We start from the raw sequence: 22,028 nt of genomic DNA on the forward strand, positions 1-22,028 counted from the left end.
CTGATGCTATATTTTCTAACCTGCTACTGCAACAGGCAGAGTGCTTTCATGTTGTCTGCACCTTCTAAGCACACATTGCACAATGTTAACATCAGACAACAGTGAAAGTGCTTCCGGCACCTCCATTGTGAGAAATGTAATTCTTACCAGAGATTTTTCTGTACTTAGGAACAACATACTAAGTTTCTGTGAAAAGCTGTTATCTTGCCAGTCTTGCCAACAATAACAGCACACTGATATTACTCTTATCCATAATTAATCTCAATTTTTGTTTCTAATTGTAATGTAATATTTATTTCTTATCTACCCCTGAGAATGGATTGAAGCAAAGAAGAGGAACGTATTAAAATATAATACATCCACAAGTTAAAAAAATCATTTAAAATATAGGAGTAATGCATTTCAAATAATACAGAGTTTAAAATTCGTAATTTCAAAATGATGTGAATAGGCCTGGTGGAAGAGACAGGTGTATATTAGTTAAGGAGGTTACCTCCCTCTTCCAATATAACCCTCCTCATGCACTCAGGGCCCTTCCACACAGATGTTATGCATTTTAACTGGTTTATGTGTTTTCAACTGGTAAGTGTTGTATTTTAATCTAATGTTGTTTCTTATCTTAATCCATGGGGAGAGATAGGTAACTGTTGTTGTCGACATGATGGGTTACGCTTTTTAATATATATTTATTAAAATATCCAAATACATTAAAAAGTAACTATATTCTCAATTTGCTTCTGACATGATAAATAAATAAATAATCATTCATTTACCTCAGGACCTTTTCCAGGCTTTAAATGATAGCCAAAAACAAGCTCTAGATTCACAACTTTTTCTTCACTTGTCTCATTGTCACTTGCCGAATCCTACCACAGAAAGAAAAGAGGAATCGGTTTGTTTCAGTATAGTTTACATTCAAGGCAAGACTAGTAGTTGACAGTCTGGGTTAAACCAATTACCGCTCTAAGTATAATTTTAAAATCTGGATCTATCTTATGGCATGACTGGAGTTTTTAAAAATGCCATCCTTTATCCTGGGAACACTATGGGGTTTAAAAGCCCTATGAAATGGGGTTGCCATAAGTGGACAGGAGATTGGAAGGGACATACATATACATTCTGGCTATGCCATTCAGGGTTAGCTTGCAATGACCAGAAGAATCTTTAATCATTTGATTGTGGGTGCCAACAACCCACTAAAATTCAGAATGTGTGATTCAGATTGCATGGCTGGAAGGTAAATGTATTTAATCCCTTTGTTCTATCCTGCTGAGAGCTTCTGTGACCTCTTCTACACTGCCATATAAAATCCAGATTATCTGCTTTGAACTGGATTATCTGTCAGTGTAGACTCATTTAATGTAGTTCAAAACAGATAACGTGGATTATCTGCTTTGATAATCTGGATTATATAGCAGCATAGGGCCCGTCCACACAGCCATATAACCCAGAATATCAAAGCAGACAATCCACAATATTTGCATTGAACTGGGTTATCTGAGTCCACACTGCCATATAATCCAGTTCAATATGTATTTTATACAGCTGTGTGAAAGGGGCCTCAGAAGAGGCCTGTGTCTTCTCCCTATAAAGAAGAGGGTGACAGAAAAGTGAGCTGTGAGTGCATCTACATTGCAGAATTAGTGCTGTTTGATACCACTTTGACTGCTAGAGCTCAATTATAGGAGTTGGGGCTTTGCAAGGTTTTTAGCCTTCTCTGCCAAATAGCACTGGTGCTTCACAAGTTACATCTCTCATATTTCCACAGCACTGAGCCATAGCAGTTCAGGTGGTGTCAAACTGCATTAATTCAACAATGTAGATTCAATGTGTAGATTCATTCAGTGGAAGAGAGGACTCACCAGAATTGGCAACCTCACACAAAAACTACAGGAGTCCTGCACTTTATTCTGGGTGTTTCCCCTATCCCACTGCATCCCAGTACTATGCAGTTCTAAACATCCAGTATGCCCTCAAAAACATCTGCAGAGTCTATTTTAAGACACAGGAGATGATAACCTCAGCACAAGAGCACAATCTCAGTGAGAGAAAACAGCCAGCAGGTCAAAATGCTAACATGGTCAGCATATCTATTTCTTTTCCCCATGCTAACTTACATCTGCACTGGTTAAAGAAAATCATCACAGTTACCTTAATCAGAGGTGGAAAATGAAACATGTTGAGGTAATCCTGACTTAATTTCTCAATGGCAGTCTAAAAAGAGAAAAAGAGGAGGGTCAATATGTATTTAATTTTACTATTTATTTCTAATACACCTTCTTCCCATGGTAGGACCCAAGGCAGTTGACCACATAGATGAAAACAGATTACAGGGGGAAAAAACCCATTGCCGTATTTTACCAAAAATCCAAATTAAACTATCAGGTTAAAACAGCATTGAATTGGAAGCATTTAAAATTCATTAATGAGACTCTAAGTACAGCACTCTTTATGATAAAAAATCTTCTGTAGCAAGTCCTGAAGACCTGTCTAAGGGCCCTTCCACACAGCCAGAATATCAAGGCAGAAAACCCCACAATATGTGCTTTGAACTGGGTTATCCGAGTCCACACTGCATATATTCCAGTTCACAGCAGAAAATGTGGGATTTTATTCAGCTGTGTAGAAGGGGCCTAAATTAAATGGTGCCTAGCTTTTTGAGGAAGGAAAGTCCCAAATATAGAGAAAAGCCTGATCAAACATGATAGTAGCAATATTTGGATAACAGAAAGACTTCCCCTGAGAATATCAGGCGGGTTTACCTGAGGAAATAGACCTGAGGAAATAGACCATTTAGACCTAAATCTGGATCTAAATTTTATAGGATTCATAAGCTACAACGAATACTTGGACTAGTGCTCAAAAATGGACTGGTAGCCAGGGGAGTTGTATGTTCCCTGTAAACAGCCCCAGTCAAGTGTTCAGAACTGACTGTAACACAAAGAAGATACAGGGCTCAATGTGTCACATAGCATATAAAGATATCTCCTTATGTAAAAGGAAGTCAGCCAGAGTATGGCTACAAGCCAAGCCCTCCTATAGCAGTACTCAATTGCTAGAGGAGGAGGATAACTACATGGTTGCAATCTGCAGTGAATGATTGCATGTGACCCAATGTTTTACCTCCTCTCTTGCAGTATTGCAAGATGCTGACCATAGAATTATAATGAACAAAATAAAGATTCCTAGAAAGGTTTCCTCTCTGTGAAAACTCTGTGAAAGTGGAGGGTCTATTGTACATTAAAACTCAAAGGACCTCACTATTATTTGTATTGCAGAAGACTAGAAGAGACATAATGGCCATGTACAAACATGTGAGAGGAAGTCATAGGGAAGAGGGAGCAGGCTTGTTTTCTGCTGCCCTGGAGACTAGGACACAAAACAATGGCTTCAAACTACAGGAAAGGAGATTCCACCTGAACATTAGGAAGAACTTCCTGACTGTGAGAGTTGTTCAGCACTGGAACTCCCTACCCAGGAGTGTGATAGAGGCTCCTTCTTTGGAGGCTTTTAAGCAGAGGCTGGATGGCCATCTGTTGGACGTGCTTTGAATGCAATTTTCCTGTTTCTTGGCAGGGGGTTGGACTGGATGGCCCACGAGGTCTCTCCCAACTCGAGGATTCTATGATTATTTTAAATATGCCGCTGGTGGATATGAGCTGCAGAAGTATGTGCCATTTCAGTGTCTTAAATAAATTGGGATTCAAGGTGGGAGCTTCCATGAGGAGAGGCTTCCCTCTACTTCACACTTTGCTCATTTATTACTCAGTATTTACATTGTGCCTGAATTTTACTGACTGAATTTTTCGTTAGTTTGGCAAAAGGGATGGACAAGGTATGTCTCCCCCAAGGAATCTCCAGGTTGACCATTTCCTTGCCAAAAAGAGTGTGTATTGCTGCCCCTGGAAGCCTCCAGTTGCAACAAAGTACCTTTTAAACAGGTACAACAATTCAACTTTTTAAAATAGGTTAAATACGTTTGATGGCTTCTCTACTGTTTGACACAAACATTACACTGTCTTGAAAACTAATAGTGCACTTGTGGCACTTTGGTTTTCTATTACCATCATCACCATCTAGGACTCCATGTGACTGCTCTGGAAGGGTCCTGCTCCAGTTGGTCATCCCAGCTTTAGCATGATTAATATAGTCAGTAACAGTCAGTAGGAGGTCCATTTCTGAATCCTGCTTCATATAAAACCATAGGAAAAAGTTCAAAGAAGCCATATAGTGGCAGAAAAAGAGTAGTGGCCAAGGTATTTGGTATATGGAAAACCAAGCTGTAGCCATGAAATACATTTTCTCTTTCAGGCTGATCTAGCTGAGAATAAAATTGAGAGAAAGAGACCCAGGTATACTATCTTGAACTTAAGGAAAAATAAGGTGAAAGCATAACTGCAGATTGTGATTCTGGTAATTAATCAGAGATTTAAAAAAATTATCTTCATCTCATTAAAATCTAATTTCTTTTTTTTTTTTGTCTTTGCATTGTCAAGGCTTTAAAAACTTATTTTAACACACGAAATGTATTGTTTCAACAGCTTCACTGTTAATCAGCCAATACTTTAGGTACCTTCAAATGAATGATGTGCCCTTTGGAAACTATGCCCATGTCCTTCAGATCCTCCTCTTCCAGAAGGAGTAAACGTTTCCCTGTGATGTGATTATCTTTAAATAAAGTGGCATATGTATTCATCTCGCCAGATGTGTCGCCTGAAGAATAACAAATGGTCATAAATTTAGAGACAACAAAGTCTACTCCTATGAACTGGGTTTCCTCTTTATGATTTTGGATAAGTATTGTCTAAAAAGGGGGTGACCATCTCTGAAAGGCCCACAAATCTAGATTTTCAACATTAGAGAACTGTAGTTGAAAATTTGGCTTTTCATTTCCCCAATATTCCAGATTATGGAATTTCCAGAGCTCCAATTTATCATACACATTTGCACAGGTTTATTTGCCCTTGTTTTGATGCACTAGCCTCTGATTTGCAAACCCAGCTATTGAACATGATTCTAATTGATTAGGATCCTAATCTACTCGGGGAAGTAGAGAAATGGGGTATATGTGCACTTCAGAGTTACACCCAATTTGTACCACGTTAACTCTGATAGTTCCTTAGTATGGTATTTTTTTTTGTTTCATTGGTTTTTATCCATTAAACTTTATTGGTCTGTGACTGCAGTAAATCCATTCACTCCTTACCTTCCTTTCAGTTTAAACATATGACCAAGCTTACCTTTTTTAACTAGTTGTTGCATCCAAAAGTACTAGAAAGAAAAGACATAGGTATTATGGTTTTAGACACGCAAAACTTTATTATTTTTTCCTGAAGTATGTTTGAAATATATATATTTATTTATTTTTGGTACTTTTACCCCGCCCTTCTCAACCCCGGAAGGGGGATTCAGGGCGGCTTACAGAAAAGGCAGAATTTGATGCCTATACAAAATATACAAAAAATATACAAAAAACATAATTAAAACAGTTATCACAATTAAAAACAGTCAACAGCCAGTACATAATACATCATATAAAACATCCTATAAAATCATTCTTATAATCAGCGTTTCGTTTTCCAGAGTTCCATAGATCCAATCCGTTAATCATTTCCTAGTCATCATCGAAGTTCTTTCTTTATCTGCCCGCTTGTCCAAATGCCTGGTCCCAGATCCATGTTTTTAGTTTTTTTCCGAAAAGAAAGGAGCGATGTTGCAGATCTAATTTCCCCGGGGAGTGAATTCCACAGGCAGGGGGCCACCACCGAGAAGGCCCTGCTCCTCGTCCCCGCCAATCTCACTTGTGATAGAGGCGGGGTCGAGAGCAGGAACTCCCCAGAGGATCTTAGGCTCCGAGGTGGGACGTAGAGGGAGATCCGTTCGGACAGATACACTGGGCCGGAACCGTATAGGGTTTTGTAGGTCAAAACTAGCACCTTGAATTGTGCTCGGAACTGGATCGGCAGCCAGTGGAGCTGACACAACAGGGGGGTGGTATGCTCACTGTATGACGCCCCGGTAAGTAGTCTGGCTGCCTCCTGTTGTACTAGATGGAGTTTCCGAGCAGTCTTCAAAGGCAACCCCACGTAGAGTGCGTTGCAGTAATCTATATGGATGTATTACTGGCAGGCAATCAGCAGTAAGAAACTTAATACAAACATACAGATGTAAAATTCTAGGACAAGAATATTATTATTTAATTTTCTACTGGCATAATATTTTTGGGAAGTCTGACTATATATGTATAATATGCTCATAATAAAGGAGAATGTTGAGTAGATTGAGGTTAAATGGAACATAAGCTGCCACTGTTTAATGCAGTGGTTCTCAACCTGTAGGTCCCCAGATGTTTTGGCCTTCAACCCCCAGAATTCTTACCAGCTGGAAAACTGACTAGAATTTCTGGGAGTTGTAGGCCAAAACACCTGGGGACCCACAGGTTGAAAACCACAGGTTTAACGTTAGCTTGACATCCACATCTGTAGAAAGGGCTGGGGGGAGGGTAACCTCTTTTTTCTGTGCAAAATTATCTTCTACTGAAATTTCTCCAAGTTCCTTATTCCCACCACTGTTTGCCACCTGGCACACCTGGCTAGGAGCCATGGCAGCGCAATGGGTCAAACCCTTATGCTGCTGAACTGCTGCCCTGAAGGCTGGCAGTTTGGATCCAAGATACAGGTTGAGCTCCTGTCTATCAGTTCCAGCTCCTGCTAACCTAGAAGTTTGAAAACATGCTTTGGCGGGAAAAGGCAAAAGAGACATTCCAAGCAATCTTGCCGGATACACAACCAGGAGGTGACAACGCAAGCTCCTTGGCTTGAAAATGGAGAAAAAGCACCTCCTCCAGAAGCCGGAAATGAAGGGAGAAGCCTCTGCCTTTGTTTGTGTTTGTGTGTCTCATTTGTATATGAGGGAATATTTGCCTATCTATGTAAATCCTGTAAATTCCTAGGGGGGGAAGGATGAAATATAAATAAAGTATATTATTATTATTATTATTATCATCATCATCATCATTATTATTACTACCACCATCACGAGTTTCTTTTTTGTATTTACATATTTCCTCAACCCATTTCTCTCTTGCAAGTAAGCTGAAGGTGGGAAAATAGCCCCAGCTGGATGGCTCTCTGGATACTTTTAGCCTCTGGCTTCTATTGTCCTCATGACTTAATATGGCCAAATGGCTAAAGGTGATGGGATTTGCAATGCAACAGTATATGGGAGGCCATAGGCATTTCATCCCAGCTTTAGCCTTTCAAGTGCCATTCTTAAAGGGAGGCCTCTTAGCTAAATACACAATCTGATTTTATTATTGAAGGCTACTTACCACATCTTCTTCACTCCATGAACAGATATCAAAGGAAGGCAGCAACTGTGTGAGAAATATGAATTTTAAAAAGAGTTTCTCTTCTTGCCTTTTTGTCCCTTGATTTTTTCTTTAGTAGTCTTGTTTTGCTGTGTACATAATCAAAACAATCTGCCACGAGGGCTTACTGGAAAATGGCTGATACAAAGATAAAGTATCTCCTGATCTGAATCAAAACTATTCAGCCACACTATTTCCATCCATGTTCTTCTAATTTTTGATGATTAATGGCAACAAAGCATTACTTTTTTTTTAAAAAAAAGTTGATATATTTTACACGTCAGATTAAAATTTCAGTCCTTGTCTTTCCCAATCTATGATGTAATCACATTGGAGCTAAACCAAATGATCAACAGCAAACCATGAATTAATCAATATGACAAATTCTAATTTGAACTTGCTTTTAGGTTTGTAAACTTAGTATTGCGTAGGCTGCTACAGATTCACATTTCAATATTTCTGAGCTATGTAAATTGTAATGAATGTTTAGCTGATTGCCTGTTAAAAAACATCCTGCAATGATGAAGAATGTCATTTCAAAAGAAATGAACAGTTAGATTTGATTCCCAGATTTGAAAAGCACTATACACTTTAGCAATAGATTAGATGACAGCAGGAATACATTAGAGTAGCCGGTTTTTGAAAATGAAACCATGGCAAATGAAAGTTGGCAATTTCAGGAGCTGAAGAGTATCCTAGCATCTAGGAATTTCTCACTGGTTTTCTGGCAATGAAATAATTTGTATTCAATTGATTGTATTGCTATCCAAATCCAAGAATCTAAACAGACACACACATCAGGTGAGACAACTGCCCAGAATCAAGGGGAACATTGTTCTCCTTCACCACCATCTCCTTCACTAGCAAATACTACGGTCACTGCCGAAATTCCAAAGAGTAATGGCCAAACAAACAAACAGACTTTCATTTTAAGAGAACCATGCTGCTTCACATCATGTCATTTGGAAAATACATGTCTTACCGAGATGAGTCTGGGTCAGGCATGTAGCCGGGGAGGGGGGGGGGCTTGAGGGGCTTCAGCCACCCCCCAAATTCTCATGGTGGTCCGCAAGAAGGCCTTACCGGTACATTATTTAAACTGTTATGTTTATTCATATAATAATCTGATCACCATGCTCAATATATCCCATATGCATGGGGGTATTGGGGTAACGGTACAAAAGGTTTGCTAGGGTAGACCCTCTTTTACTCAGACTCAGCCTCCCCCCGAATCAAAATCCTGGCTACGGGCCTGGTCTGGGTAAAACACCTGAAGAGGATCAGCAGATTGAAAAGGATCAGTATGTTGTAGGCCTGCTACTTCTTAGGATCTAGTCATAGTTCCATTCAATCTAGATCAGTGGTTTTCAACCTGTGGGTCCCCAGGTGTTTTGGCCTACAACTCCCAGAAATCCCAGCCAGTTTACCAGCTGTTAGGATTTCTGGGAGTTGAAGGCCAAAACATCTGGGAGCCCACAGGTTGAGAACCACTGGTATAGAGGACAATCCCCATGTAACTAACCAAGCACCGTGCCACAACCTTTTTCTTGCAATACAATGATGAAGAGAAATGAAATTAAATGGTTTGATGCCATACATCAGTAGGGTCCAACACAAATGCATTGGAAAACTGAATTTCCCCTCCATCAAATAACGGCCAGGGCCACAAGTGTAATTGTCCCCATCCATACCCTTAATTCATCTGCACTTGAACTCACCACCATTTACCAGGAAGTGCAGCAGTTCTGTCTCTCATAGTTCACTTTTTTTAACCACCCTTATAGTATTTTTCCCAAAGATGGAACCAACATTGTAAGAACAAACTGATGCTTGTATGAGTTAGTTACTGCAACATGCTCAGTGCAAAGGTCTCCATGAAACCTATCTCAAAGCCTTGCTGATGTAGAATAATATTACCAAACTCATTATTGAGACAAAGAACGTTTTGATAATGTACAATAATTGTGTAGTATCTGTCTGTTTAGAGGAAACTCAGCAGATGGCACCCCTGCATTCTAGATTGGGCTCCAAAGCCTCTGGCACTTCAACAAGTTTTGGACTTGAGCTTGCAGGTTCTCCAGTTAGCATGGCCAAAGGCAGGTAAAGGATTATGCAAGTTTTGTCCAAAATATTTGGACGATTAAATGTTGTAACACCTGCTCTGGTTGTACTCTGCTATTAAAATGACTTGGATTTATGGCAAACCTATGATGGACCTCTAAGACCTTACTCAGGTCTTGCAAACTCAAAAATATGGCCTCCTTGATCCAACCATAGTGCAGTTTTCCTGTATTAGACAATCCTTATCACTTGCCATGTTGTTGGTGGTGATGAAGTAGAATAACATGGGAAACAAATTAACTTTAAATGTACTTGACGAAGAATGCATTGAATGCTGATGATCTGAGATGATTAAACACCATAAGAAATCATTCCTTAATGGTACAGTACAGCACTTGTCCGTCTTAAAGATATAGCACTGTATTGTGTCTACTGCTTAATGAAAATAATAATTGGTGAAAATGATGGAACTTCAAGCATTCCTTTTTAGGGCTTCCATTTTTGGCCTCAATGAATAAACACATCAAATTAACTAACTGTATCAGCCCAGGTTAGTATTTGGATTGGAGACTGCCAACCTATACTGGATGGTGTAGGCAATACTTCAATGGCAAAATTACCTCTGGTGTTCATTGCCTAAGAAAACCCTATGTGATTCATAGAGTTGCCATAAGTTGACAAGCAACTTGAAGGCACATAAATATTATAAAATCTAAAATTGGCAGTCCATGCCATAGAAAACTGATTCTGCAAGTTCTCAGATGGGGCACAGACATTCCTCAGGATTCGAGATGATAGAGATGACCTCTCCTGACCCCAAAGCCACAAGAGCTATATCTTGTTTTCTGTCCTCGACTGGTGTGTCAGTATCCTTCACCCAGGACTCTAGAGAAGTCTTCACTCTCTGGTAGGTAGGGGGCAGCAGAACCTAACCTTTCACCTTCAGCTACTAATGAAAAAAAGAATATTGGCTAGAATCCTGTATTGGTTTATGATTAACTAAGTAGTTAACTAAGTAACCTTTCCTGACCTCACCTCACCAACCCCAATGAAAATATCATTCAACTCTACTCTGGTTGTTGGTGGAATGGCTGTCCTTCTCCCCATCCAGCTGATGTTCAGTGAAGGAGGGTGGAAGGCAACAGTACCAAACAGTGGCAATATCAAACTTACATCTAAATACTTATAATGACTATGAAACAGTTACAGTTAGGTGACTATTTCATATTCACATTCACTACTTAGTCATGATTTTGACATCATTTCCATGATTGTAATTCATTCCCAACCTACTTTATCAGGCATCTGTTTCATGGGGAGAACAGGGTCCATTCTGCCAATAATCTAGGCATGGTGTGTTTGTGAGATTCAGTTGGAAGTGACCTAGTTAAATACTTAATTAATATCTAGTTTGTAATATGAGACTATTAATAAAATGGACCATTCCAATTTGTCTTCCAAAACATAACTAGGTAACTTTGTTTATGGTTTAAAATAGTTTTCCAAAAAAGGTGATAATTGTGACACGTTGCTCAGATACAAATCAGTATACCACACAACCCTTGTGTCCATGGAACTAGCCAGTGGTATAGTATCATGGGTGTTGCAGTTAAACTGTCCTAGAGGACACAATACTGTCTTTTCTTGATAGCTCACTGTTGAAACAGCACCTTCATATGGCTTCTTGACAATAAATGTAAGGGGATGAGAAATGTTCTGCTAGTAATAGGAGTGGTACCAGTTTCTTCTCCTACTTTAATGAAATATTGACTGTTCCAAGGAAACTCCCAGGAAGATGAGATAGATATAGTAGCACCAGCTATGTGCCATGGGTTCCGGGACGCAGTCCAAATAATAACAGATGGTGCAAACATAGCATTAAGATCCTCATTTAAACACTTCACATTTTTATTCATAAGTACAGATTTTCTTTTTTTTCCTTTGTAACTGTTAAAATATTTATTGCAAAATCAAAAATGGAAACAAACAGAAAGAAAAGTAAACACTTCAAAAGTAAGATTTATGACACCAACCAGGGGTTGGGGGGGATCCCTTACATTGCAAGGTGTTCTGTTAATAACTAGAAAAGCAAATCCAATATATGGATGAAGCAAGACATCACATGGTTAAATACTATAATGAAAAAGGAGGAACTAACTACAAAAAATCGTGCCATGCAAGTAAAACATTTCACATTCCATACAAATTAGATAGTTTGTTTACACACTGCAGTAGTTTTGGCACAGAGTTCACGTGGCACAGCAGTTTTTAGAAAATCAAGTACAAACTTTTCTAAACACTATGAAAATACTTTCCATTTACATTTCCAGACATGTCTAGAATACAAATAATACTGTTTCCTTATTAACCAATATAAAACATTTAAACAGTGCAAAAGCAAAGCAAAAAAGTAGTGTACAATATCATTCTCCAATAGTGACATTACCTATTTCTGAAACAACATGTTTACTAGTTTGCCTCCATGATATTATTTTTCATTTATCAAGAAAGCTCTAGGTAGGTAGGCCTTACAAGTGATGATTAGGTTAAATTTTTAAAGGAACAATTAAGGCACTTTCTTCACCCATTTCTAAGAGTAGAGTATATATAGTATATCTTAAGAACTGGAATCAGTGGTTGCCATGTCCTACTCAATAGTTTCAGCAATGTTGAAGTTGAAAAAGGTAACCAATCCAGTGGTCGAATGTGTGTGTCCAAGTTGTAAGTTCTACTACACTGTACAAATGTTTTAAAAAGGAGTTGTTGAAGTAGCAAAAGTCTGTGGACCTGCACATTCTTTAAGCTATGGTGGTATCTAAGGCTGACACATCCTAGCCATCTACACCTTCCACATTTGGTATTGTGGAAGAAGTGCTGATCAGATGGTCAAGAATGCTACTTTGCTCCAAGTGATGGCATATATATATATATTGTACATATGGTATAAATATAACCTAGCACTTACATCAAATTCTGATTTTTCACTCACCCCAGAGCACAACTTACAAAAACATCTATTGTTTCTCCTGGGCAACATATGATTTCTGGTCAAACCATACATTCACTTAGAACTTCAAAACTATGGGTGGAATCCAAAGAATGACTTTCCCGGACAAAACTACATCTCTCAATGAAATGGAAAAGGGAGCTAAACAGAACTTCCTGAGTGGAACCCAGTTTGACAAAATCCACTCACACAATGCAAGTTCTTTCACTGCAGGCACCTGCATACCCACAAAACCTGTAGAAGTGAGAACCACTAATACTACTAGTTGTAGTATTACTATCACCACCACTTTTCTGTACATATTTCTAGGAAATTTAGAGACCGCAAGAGGGAAGAGGGAATGCCACATTGCATTATTGGACTTCTGTTTTTATGCCAACGAATTCCACTACACATGTTCTATGTGACTGTGTCAGTGGATGAGAGGCAAACAAATAATGAATGTATCAGATACAATGATGACTCTACCACATCCATGTGCCTGAAAAACAATCGTCTGCATACCTATGCTTGGTGTTACCTGAATGCAGAATTTAGTAACACGGTTGTTCTTTGTACTTTGGTCTCTTTAATGTCCTCTCAGGCACTGCACTTTAGTAGTGTATAAATATTTAACCGAGAACACTCAGCACTATAGTAAAACTTCATACAGTACATAAGTGGTTATTGTTATGCCAAGAACTGATTTCAGATCTGTATTTTCTAAAAGCAACTAATATCTTTTGGTGTTTACAGCACAGATTAACCTAGAAAACAAGGACACTAAATTCTCAGGAAGTGTTTGACTTTATTAGAGGTATGGTACAATATAAACGCAAGTTTATTGGCATCAGAAATACCATATATAGTCATGTGCAAGTCCATTCATGTATAACTTGAGAACAGGTTTTAGGGCCAACATTATGGGTTTTGATACGACCCTCGCATAGATTAGACACCAGACTGTAAACGGGAAAGGCACTAATGCTGTCCCTGGAGACCAGCAGCCCCTGGCCACTGCCGCCAACACGGAGCAGAGAGTAGAGCGAGTTGGTACTTATTTTAGGTTCTCCCGGGATAGATGAAGTTCTCACTTGTTGCCATTCTACTCTGAGAATGGGATAGTTCCTTTTTTGATAAGAGTTAAAGTACAGTACTCACACTGATTCATAGATAAATCAACCCAGATTTTTAGGATTGATTTTTTGACTAAAAGTTCTAGACGTATGCATAAGTATATAGGACACTTGTTTTTAGAATTAAGGCTCCAATCCTATGTATATTTAACCTATAAGTAAAGCTCACTGAACACAATAGGACTTAACTCTTTGCAAGATCCATAAAGTTGAGCTGCAGAAGGATGGGTTACTCCAAAAATGTGTATGTGTGTGATACCTCGTATGTGTAAATGTGTTATTACAGTCTGGTAACCCAATCAACTGATACATGTAGTTATTAAAAATAATATTCCAGACTAATATTCAGCATTTGCTATAGAGAGGGAGCATGCAGAATATCATTCTAGAAATATTATTTTTTACTTATCAATGGCCTGTTTAAATTGCCTGGGTTACCAAAGTGCAATATCGCATTTACTTGTAACTCACCACATCCTAGAGATCCCTAAGTCCGAGTTGAGCCTTCCTATGGTGTGTGTGCATGTGCACTTACTAAAACACTATCACAAATAATACAGTTTTGTTTTCAGAACTTGTTGGCATTTGTGAGTTTGGGTTACTGAGTATAAATTGATTTCATTAAATTATATTGCTGAAGTGATCCATGAAAGCTGTATTTTTACATAACTGTACACATAAAAGTCTATGGAACAATTACACTGATAAATGTTTTCTTTCAGAGTTATACACTTCTAATACAAAATATTACTGGTTCAATTGTTAGTGCATACATAGTAGAACCTATGAATATCTTTTTGTCAGTTATCTTGTATTCCTCACATTCTCCAAAACAGTGGTTTTCAACCTGTGGGTCCCCAGGTGTTTAGGCCCACAACTCCCAGAAATCCCAGCCAGTTTACCAGCTGTTAGGATTTCTGGGAGTTGAAGGCCAAAACATCTGGGGACCCACAGGTTGAGAACCACTGCTCCAAAACCTCAGGCAACTTTCTTGGAGGTACAAAATCCTACAGCACTAATATTATAAGAGCCATGATACAGAGGCACATCTCAGTCTTTATTAACGTTTACTCAGAGAAAAATCCACAGAGTGCCACAGAATTTGCTCTGTAGTGAATGTGTATGGGATTTTAACCTAAGTGTAATAGCTCGGATCCTTGGTGTGCTCTGCTCACACTTCTGTGAGCACTCATCTTCAGTGATTGTCCCTTTCAACCTCAAATCACAGGTCACTCCAAAATGTTTTGGTATCATTGGTATCATTGTTAGGGGTATGGATGGGGCACCACAGGGACGAGGAGGTAGGCACATCTCTTTAGGACATATGTTCTTCCAAACTGAGTTTTCTTTTAAAAATTTACAAGTGCAAATACAGAGCTACAGCTACAAAATGTGTTACAAAGATCAGAAAACAAAATTAATGCTCATGTTTTCCTCTCTGGTCTTTTAATGTGTTCCTCCAAAAAAAAAAAAAAAAAAAGGCAGCCCACACAGAGACTGAGGGTGTTCATTATACAATTGTGGTTCTACAATCCTGTACTCCAATGATATTCTAATTCAAACATTAATCAAACTGAGCACTCAGAGGTTAGATATGCACACAGCTTTCTGGGAAGCACCCTGGAATTTTCTACTTTAATGGTAGCAGAACATGCAGAATTCAACATTCTTTGAGGTTTTGTTTCAGAACTACACTTATCTGGTGGATCAATTTTATTTTTCATAGTATTTAAAATTTTGATTTTCAAAACAGCATTACAGTTTTGAAAACCATTAAAGTGTCTATGTTTGGGCTTCCTATGGAACATTTATAAACATGGTACTGTAAATATTTTCAAAACCAAACTGTTCTATTATGCCCTTGAGAAAAAAAAAGTTGATGCTATGGGCGACAACAGAGTGGCTCTAGTGAAGATATGGAAAAAATATTTATCTACATAGTTTTGACTATCTATGTACTTTATTGTATTCTTACATGCAGGGAGCGAGCTTGCCTGTAAGTGGAGCACAGTTTTCCCAAAATCATAAAAGATTGTGCTGGAATCATACATAATTTTTAAACCACAGTCTTCTGAAATGAGGACAACTTATGGCTAGCCTAAATCTTATGAAGTACCCTCTTTAATCTCAGTGTACTAGAGAAATCGGAAGCTCCTACTTTCAACTGAAAAGAAGCCACCATTGTATCTGAAATCCAAATCTGGGAAGTCAAAATCCTAGTTCTGAAATCACAATTTGTGATTTGTTCTCATGATTTAAACAAACCATAGTTCCCTGTGACCAGAGAATTCCCTATAATCAGACAACTGTGGACATTTAAAAATGGAAAGGGCGCATTTTCTATCTCTTCCTCCATCATGTGAAATGATGAGCTAAATTAGGGCTTGAGGTCCAATGACAGAGAATAGGGCTATTAAATATCATACATGTGCACATGATTAAATCAAACTTTAAGAAACACGCTACTCTTGTTTTTGGATGATACATACAATGCTGGCCCTGGATATGTCTTGAAATATACAATTTATGATGCGCAAGAAGGATAACACATCTCTTAAGAGTGTGCCAGCAACCCACAGATTTCCAATTTAAAAAACTAACATTAAACAAAGGTAAAGGTAAAGGTTTCCCCTGACATTAAGTCTAGTCAGATTCTGGGGGGTGGTACTCATCTCCATTTTTAAGCCGAAGAACCGGCATTGTCTGTAGACACCTCCAAGGTCATGTGGCCAGCATGACTGCATGGACTGCCGTTATACCACTCCAATTAATTGGCAGCATATCTTTAGTCACAGGGTTTTTTTTGTTTGTTTTTTTTTAAATCAGTTAACATGTGACTACTAAGAGTTTCAGCCTTACTGATTATAAGCGGTTCTACTGTGTTCTTTCGTTATTTGTATACAACTGTGCTTGAAAACAGACACCATCATTGACTTTGCGTGTTCAGTTTCTGCTCTGGAAGGTGTTGTGTAAATGTCATTGTAGTAAATTAAATTATATGTGTTCTTCTGAATTTATACTATTCTGAACATGATAGAAATTACAACTAAAAAACGAAAGAGTAAAAATGTAGATAAATCATATATACAACAAAAATCCTGCAAGGGTGATCTAAATATGGAAATAGGTGTGTTTCATGTGTGCCCTGTCCTATATGACATATTATTCTCTGTTGAGGAAATCTGTATAGCATTGATTAGCTGCGTCATTTCTTTCCCACAAACAGGTGATCAACACAACAAAATATGATTATAAATTCAGTGAAGAGACCTTTGACAAACTAAAATAACACAGCCACAGAAGGCCACAGAATTTACAGGAGGTCCAGAGGGAATCATGTAGATTTCCTCTGCTTTTTCGATTCCTAAGCAACTCTAGAAACTTATGCAGATATAATAAATTATGCTGACATAATTTGCCAACAAATTAAAGTGAATTAAAAATATACTAGCAAATCTGGAGTTTTACAAAAACTCTTTGAGCTGTAAATCTTTTTGTATTCAACCAAATAATGTTGCCACACATAATGAAAATGCCTTTTTTTAACGGTTCAAAGATATTCTATTTAAAATTTTACAGAAATCATTTGGATGGGTAAAGATAAATAACACACACGCAGCAGAATGGGGCTAGAAATTGAAATGCTGTTTTTAGAGTTACTTTAAATCAGACTTGTAGGATTCTTTCTTTGCTGAAAATTGTTCTTGCCCTCCCCCCCCCCTTCCACCCCTTTGTTTCAGGTGCCACGTTAAGAGTTCTTACTCCTTCCATTCACTGCTAATCACTGTCACTGTCATCATCAAAATCAATATCATCATCGGTATCATCATCAGACAAGTCGAATTCCTGGAACCCCAGCGCCATGTTGACCTTCTTCCCTTTTCTCATAGAGGTGGTTTTGGAAGAATTCTTTTTGGCTTGCATATTTATCTGCATCCCAGAATGCAGGACGGACCCTGCTTCGTTCATAGAGAAGACATCCTGAAAGCCCTTCATCATCAAGGCCTTCAGACTTTGGTTCATGCCAGCCACCTCCCCGTTACTTGTTGCTGTGATCTGACATGACATCTCTGCACTCTTTGATTCCTCTGTTTTAGATTCAAAGTAAGACTCCTCAGACATTCTTGCAGCAAAAGGGAAGCAAAACTAGTGGAAAAGGGGAAAGGAAGGACAGAGAGGGAAAATGGAAAGTTAAAACCAATTTAAAATCCCAGCAAAAGATACCACCAGATTAGTTTGCAATAAACAGAAAGCAAATGGCTATAAAAAGCCAAGTTAGATTTGTTTTCATGGAAAGGCAGTTGTTTATTTTTAAATCATAAAGATAGCACAGCCACTACCAATGAATATGCAAAGCACCACAGACAAGCTCAGGTTTTATGCTGAAAATTTACCTCTTATGGAAACTTCTTGTGTCAGAGCAAAAACAACAATAGCACACAATTATGTTTTATTTGAGAAATCAATTAGCCAAAGTCCTTAAAATTTTGGTTTCAATTTTTAAGTCTAATACGAGTAGAAATATAGTTAACTAACACAAGGTGTAGCTAGCTACTGCAAAATATATCTGAGGGCAAGATCTTGCCTCATGAACATAGGGCATAAAGTTTCATCAGCAGAATCCTCCTGTTTTCTCTCTCTACACACATGATGAACCATTCTGAGAAACCCTTTGGCATGGCCATATAATGGTTTGGGAAGGATGAAGGAGAAGGGAGCCACAACCAGATAAAGGCATCCCTCCAGGACCTTGTAGAGGTTATCTGGGGATCCTTCCACATAGCTGAATAAAATCCCACATTTTCTACTTTGAACTGGAATATATGGCAATGTGGACTCAAGATTTACCACCCAGTTTGGGTTGTTAACATAAAAGGGTACAAACAGTACGTGTATGTGTGCAATGTAGTGTGAAAAATTTGCCAGGAAAAATAATCCACATGGCTGCTTCACATGAGTTGCTCTGCACTAAGAACCCTGCAGTTGCATTATAAGTAGTCACTATTTGCATGTGTGAATCAGAACTAAGAGGGAAGAGTTTCCATAATATAGCCATAAAACCGCTCAATTTGTCCTCCTTTCAATTCCATGTAAATGTCGCCACAACGTTTGACAATGACAGAGCAGGTGCTCTGCAGCTGCTGCTTAGCCCCCATAAACTTGAAAACTCTTCTGCTTAGCATGTGTCTCCATCTGCTTCCAATTCCTGACATAAGTTCTATGCACCAATTCTTGCATATTAATTAAGCCTTCCTCTCTCTCTCTCTCTCTCTCTCTCCAGTTTGTTGCCCAAACTGACAGAGAGATCAGCTCCACAGCTAAAATTACAGGGCTACAATTGAAATGAAGGAAAAGTATCATTTGATCACAGTCTTTCCCTCCATGTAGTGGCACCCTAGTTGCTACTACAACCAAAAGCAAAGCAATGCTATGGATCATTTTTGTGATTCTTGCACTTGCGTTTCATATTTCTACTATGCCTAAATAAAAATCCAGCTGTGCCCACACATGTTTGGAGAATAGTGCCCAGGTTTAATTTCATGAATGATAGACACTGAAAGCATTTTTCTCAAGCCCTTAAAGGATGGAGGGGAAATGGGTGGGATCAGGGAAAGACCTTCCTGTTCTCTCATTTTTTCAAATATTTCGTGGCTAAGGCTAGCACTGAAAACCAGCCCCAGGTTCCAGCTCTAGTAAACTCTGTAGTGGATTAATATTCACATTTTGGCATATAAATTCCAGTTGTGAGGGAGCCTAAACTGCATGAGAACACGAGGGTGGGGAAAGATACAGAAGCAAAAAAGTTGCTATTGCAGGGCACTGAGAGAGCCCATGGTCCAAAGGGTGAGGGAACTGTTTACCTCCAACCCTGTCTGGATAGAAGACAACAGAGTCTTTCACTAGCTCTAAAGGAGCTTCTGCTGAAATTCAAATAATCACTTCAGAGATTGTGGTTTTTGCTGGGATCACTGGAGGAAAAAAAGTCTATTTACAAAATAAAAACATGCACATTATGTGCACTATAGAAATAAACATCATGTCTTGTCTTACTTTATCGTACTTCCAGGACCAGAGACTGCATGCCTCTGTATGCCAGTTGTTGGGCAACATATATGAGACTGTTGTGGATCTTCATGTCCCATATGTGTTTTTTGTGGATGATCTGGTTGGTCTCTGGGCAAAGGGATAGTTTTTTGACTCCACCATTTTCTGGTCTGCTCTAGTAATGCTCTTTGTCTGTTTGTTTTCTACAAAGCTGGAGTATGCTTCAAATATCTTAGCAATATCACATTATACAGGTCATCATCCATTAGGTAGCCTAGCTTGTCTACTCATGAGAATATTCTCTTGGAGGAGAGGTACAGCATGGACAAGATCCCAGATTTGATCCCTCACATGTTAAGTTAGAAAGGGAAAGACCTCTGCCTGAGACTTTGGAAACCACTGCCTGCTGGAGTGGTCAAGACTGTGCAAGGCAGAAAATAAGGATATTTTGGCTATCATACTATTTGGCAATATATACTAGAATAAGGCAGAAAACCAATGTTTTCAGTTTGGAGTTGCAATCTTTTGTAAAAGTGCTCAAGGCTTGGCTGTTTGGTTGTGCATTTAAGTAATCAGATCTAATTTGCCAAATAGTCACTGTTGAATGTTTTTATGTTGAATGTTTTTATATTGTGAAATGCTATTTTAAATTGTAAGTCGCTCGGAGTACCTTGGTGGAGAGCGACTAATTAAGAAATAAAGTGAAGTGAAGCTCTCAATTGTAAGAAGCCAGTATTTAATAATATGATGAAGGGAAGCTGCCGGGCAGTATGAATTATGGGGACACCTTGTTGCTAGCACTGTACACACGTTGTGTCATTTTCTTCTGGGTTGTTTTAATAAAATAGATAATAAATATATGTTTATCAGCACTTGAAAAAGTTACTAGAAAGCAGTTATGCTGCCTGGACATTTTGTGACTTGTAATCCCAAAAGTAACATTCCCAAGGACTGGTGTTTTGATGGTAGTGGTGATTATTAAATTGACAGCTAAACCTTTTGTTAGATTCAATGGTTTTTGTATGTAATAGTAAATTCCAGGCTAGGTTTTTAAGGCGTGATCACAGCAGTCCTGGCTGTACAGACTGTACATGGAAGGTAATATACCAAAGGAAAAAAATGAATAAAACTCCCGGAAATGGAAAACTAATTTTTAAGTGGAAAGTAAACTGTTGGATCCACAATGCAGAATGATGTCAGAATTTGGAAAAGTTATTTTTTGGATGACAGATCTCAGACTCTTGAAGACATATGTCAACTGGCTACACTGGTTAGAAGATTCTTGGAGTCATAGCTAAAAGATGAAATTTTCCAAGCTCCACTCTCTACGGTATGTTTTTTTTTTTTTTGAAGACTTTAAGGGCCCAGAGAACCTCTTCCTCCATCCTTCTGAAAAATCGTAGTCCTCATTTTAACTATCTCATCTTAAACCACCCACACGGAATTGCTATAAAGGAACTCTCACCAAATGAAAGAGGAAAAAAAATGCACGTTCTTGTATCTGATCATTTCACCTTCATCCCAGTTTTAATTTGCTTCGGCTTCCACTTTCATAAAGCAGAAAACCAGATCTCTTTCTAAAAGGTTTCCTATCTCCACAGAATACCTGAGCTTGTCTGTGACCTTTTATGTTCTTTACATCCCATGTCCAAGATTTGTTTTTGTATACAGAACAGCAGAACTCATAAAGCAGAACTCATTTTTAAAAAAGCAAAATGAAAGTGGAGAAAGACAGTATAGGAAACAGCAAGACTTTCCATTATTCAGATAACTGACAGAAGCTCTTTCAGCATGGCTGATTCATTCAAGACATTGAAAGGATGCATCATCATCACCACCATCATTGCAATCTATTTTTCTGGTAACAGTTACATTGTGTGTATTACAGGTGGATTGTGTTAAACGTCCAATACGAAAGAAGTTTATGCTAAGCACAAAAGATATCAGCACAACATACTCCCTTCAGCAAACCCAGCCAGTGGGGGGAGGGAATAGAAGCTATAAGCAAGTGCAACATTAAAAAAATACCCAAAGCCTTGCTGGTGGAAAGATTGGCTCATTAGGGCTATGTTTCATGCTGTGCACCATGTAGGTGATGGCCCATATCTTAGCTGCTGGATCTCTGCAGACATTAAAGGGAGCCCACAGGCTGCCTACTGAGAACACAGAGCACCTTGCTTCTGGGAAACACTCATGCCTCATCATTATATGCTACTACATGTTCACAGCTGGAATACACATGCAGTGTCATTCATATAGATGCCATTAAGCTGTACCTCAGAAAGAAGGTGCAAAAGCAGTGAACAGGCCAAAACCACCACTTTTATTCACGAGTAATTATAATGTGTACTGTACACAATCACAAAAGGATAGAACATCGTAACAAATGTATTGATACAACCCATCAACATTTCAAATCAAAGCTGATTTA

At 38.5% G+C, this 22,028-nt stretch overlaps 1 protein-coding gene across 3 annotated transcripts in view; it reads right to left on the minus strand.

The window, feature by feature from the left end:
• The window catches only part of MAP3K20 (mitogen-activated protein kinase kinase kinase 20), a 117,917-nt gene that overhangs the window by 27,076 nt on the left and 68,813 nt on the right, over nucleotides 1-22,028 (minus strand). For 2 of the 3 annotated variants that reach the window (XM_060779216.2, XM_067471487.1), the window contains exons 12-16: nucleotides 7,331-7,375; nucleotides 5,241-5,271; nucleotides 4,574-4,713; nucleotides 2,152-2,214; nucleotides 774-866 (exon numbers count right to left, since the gene is read on the minus strand). In XM_060779216.2, the coding sequence (XP_060635199.2) occupies nucleotides 774-866; nucleotides 2,152-2,214; nucleotides 4,574-4,713; nucleotides 5,241-5,271; nucleotides 7,331-7,375 (372 nt within the window). Of the gene's footprint in view, nucleotides 1-773; nucleotides 867-2,151; nucleotides 2,215-4,573; nucleotides 4,714-5,240; nucleotides 5,272-7,330; nucleotides 7,376-11,316; nucleotides 17,699-22,028 lie in introns of those variants that run through there. The other variant, XM_060779226.2, reaches the window with a different exon arrangement.

The sequence above is a fragment of the Anolis sagrei genome, chromosome 1, assembly GCF_037176765.1.
Source record: "Anolis sagrei isolate rAnoSag1 chromosome 1, rAnoSag1.mat, whole genome shotgun sequence".
In the NCBI taxonomy this organism is placed as follows: domain Eukaryota; kingdom Metazoa; phylum Chordata; class Lepidosauria; order Squamata; family Dactyloidae; genus Anolis; species Anolis sagrei.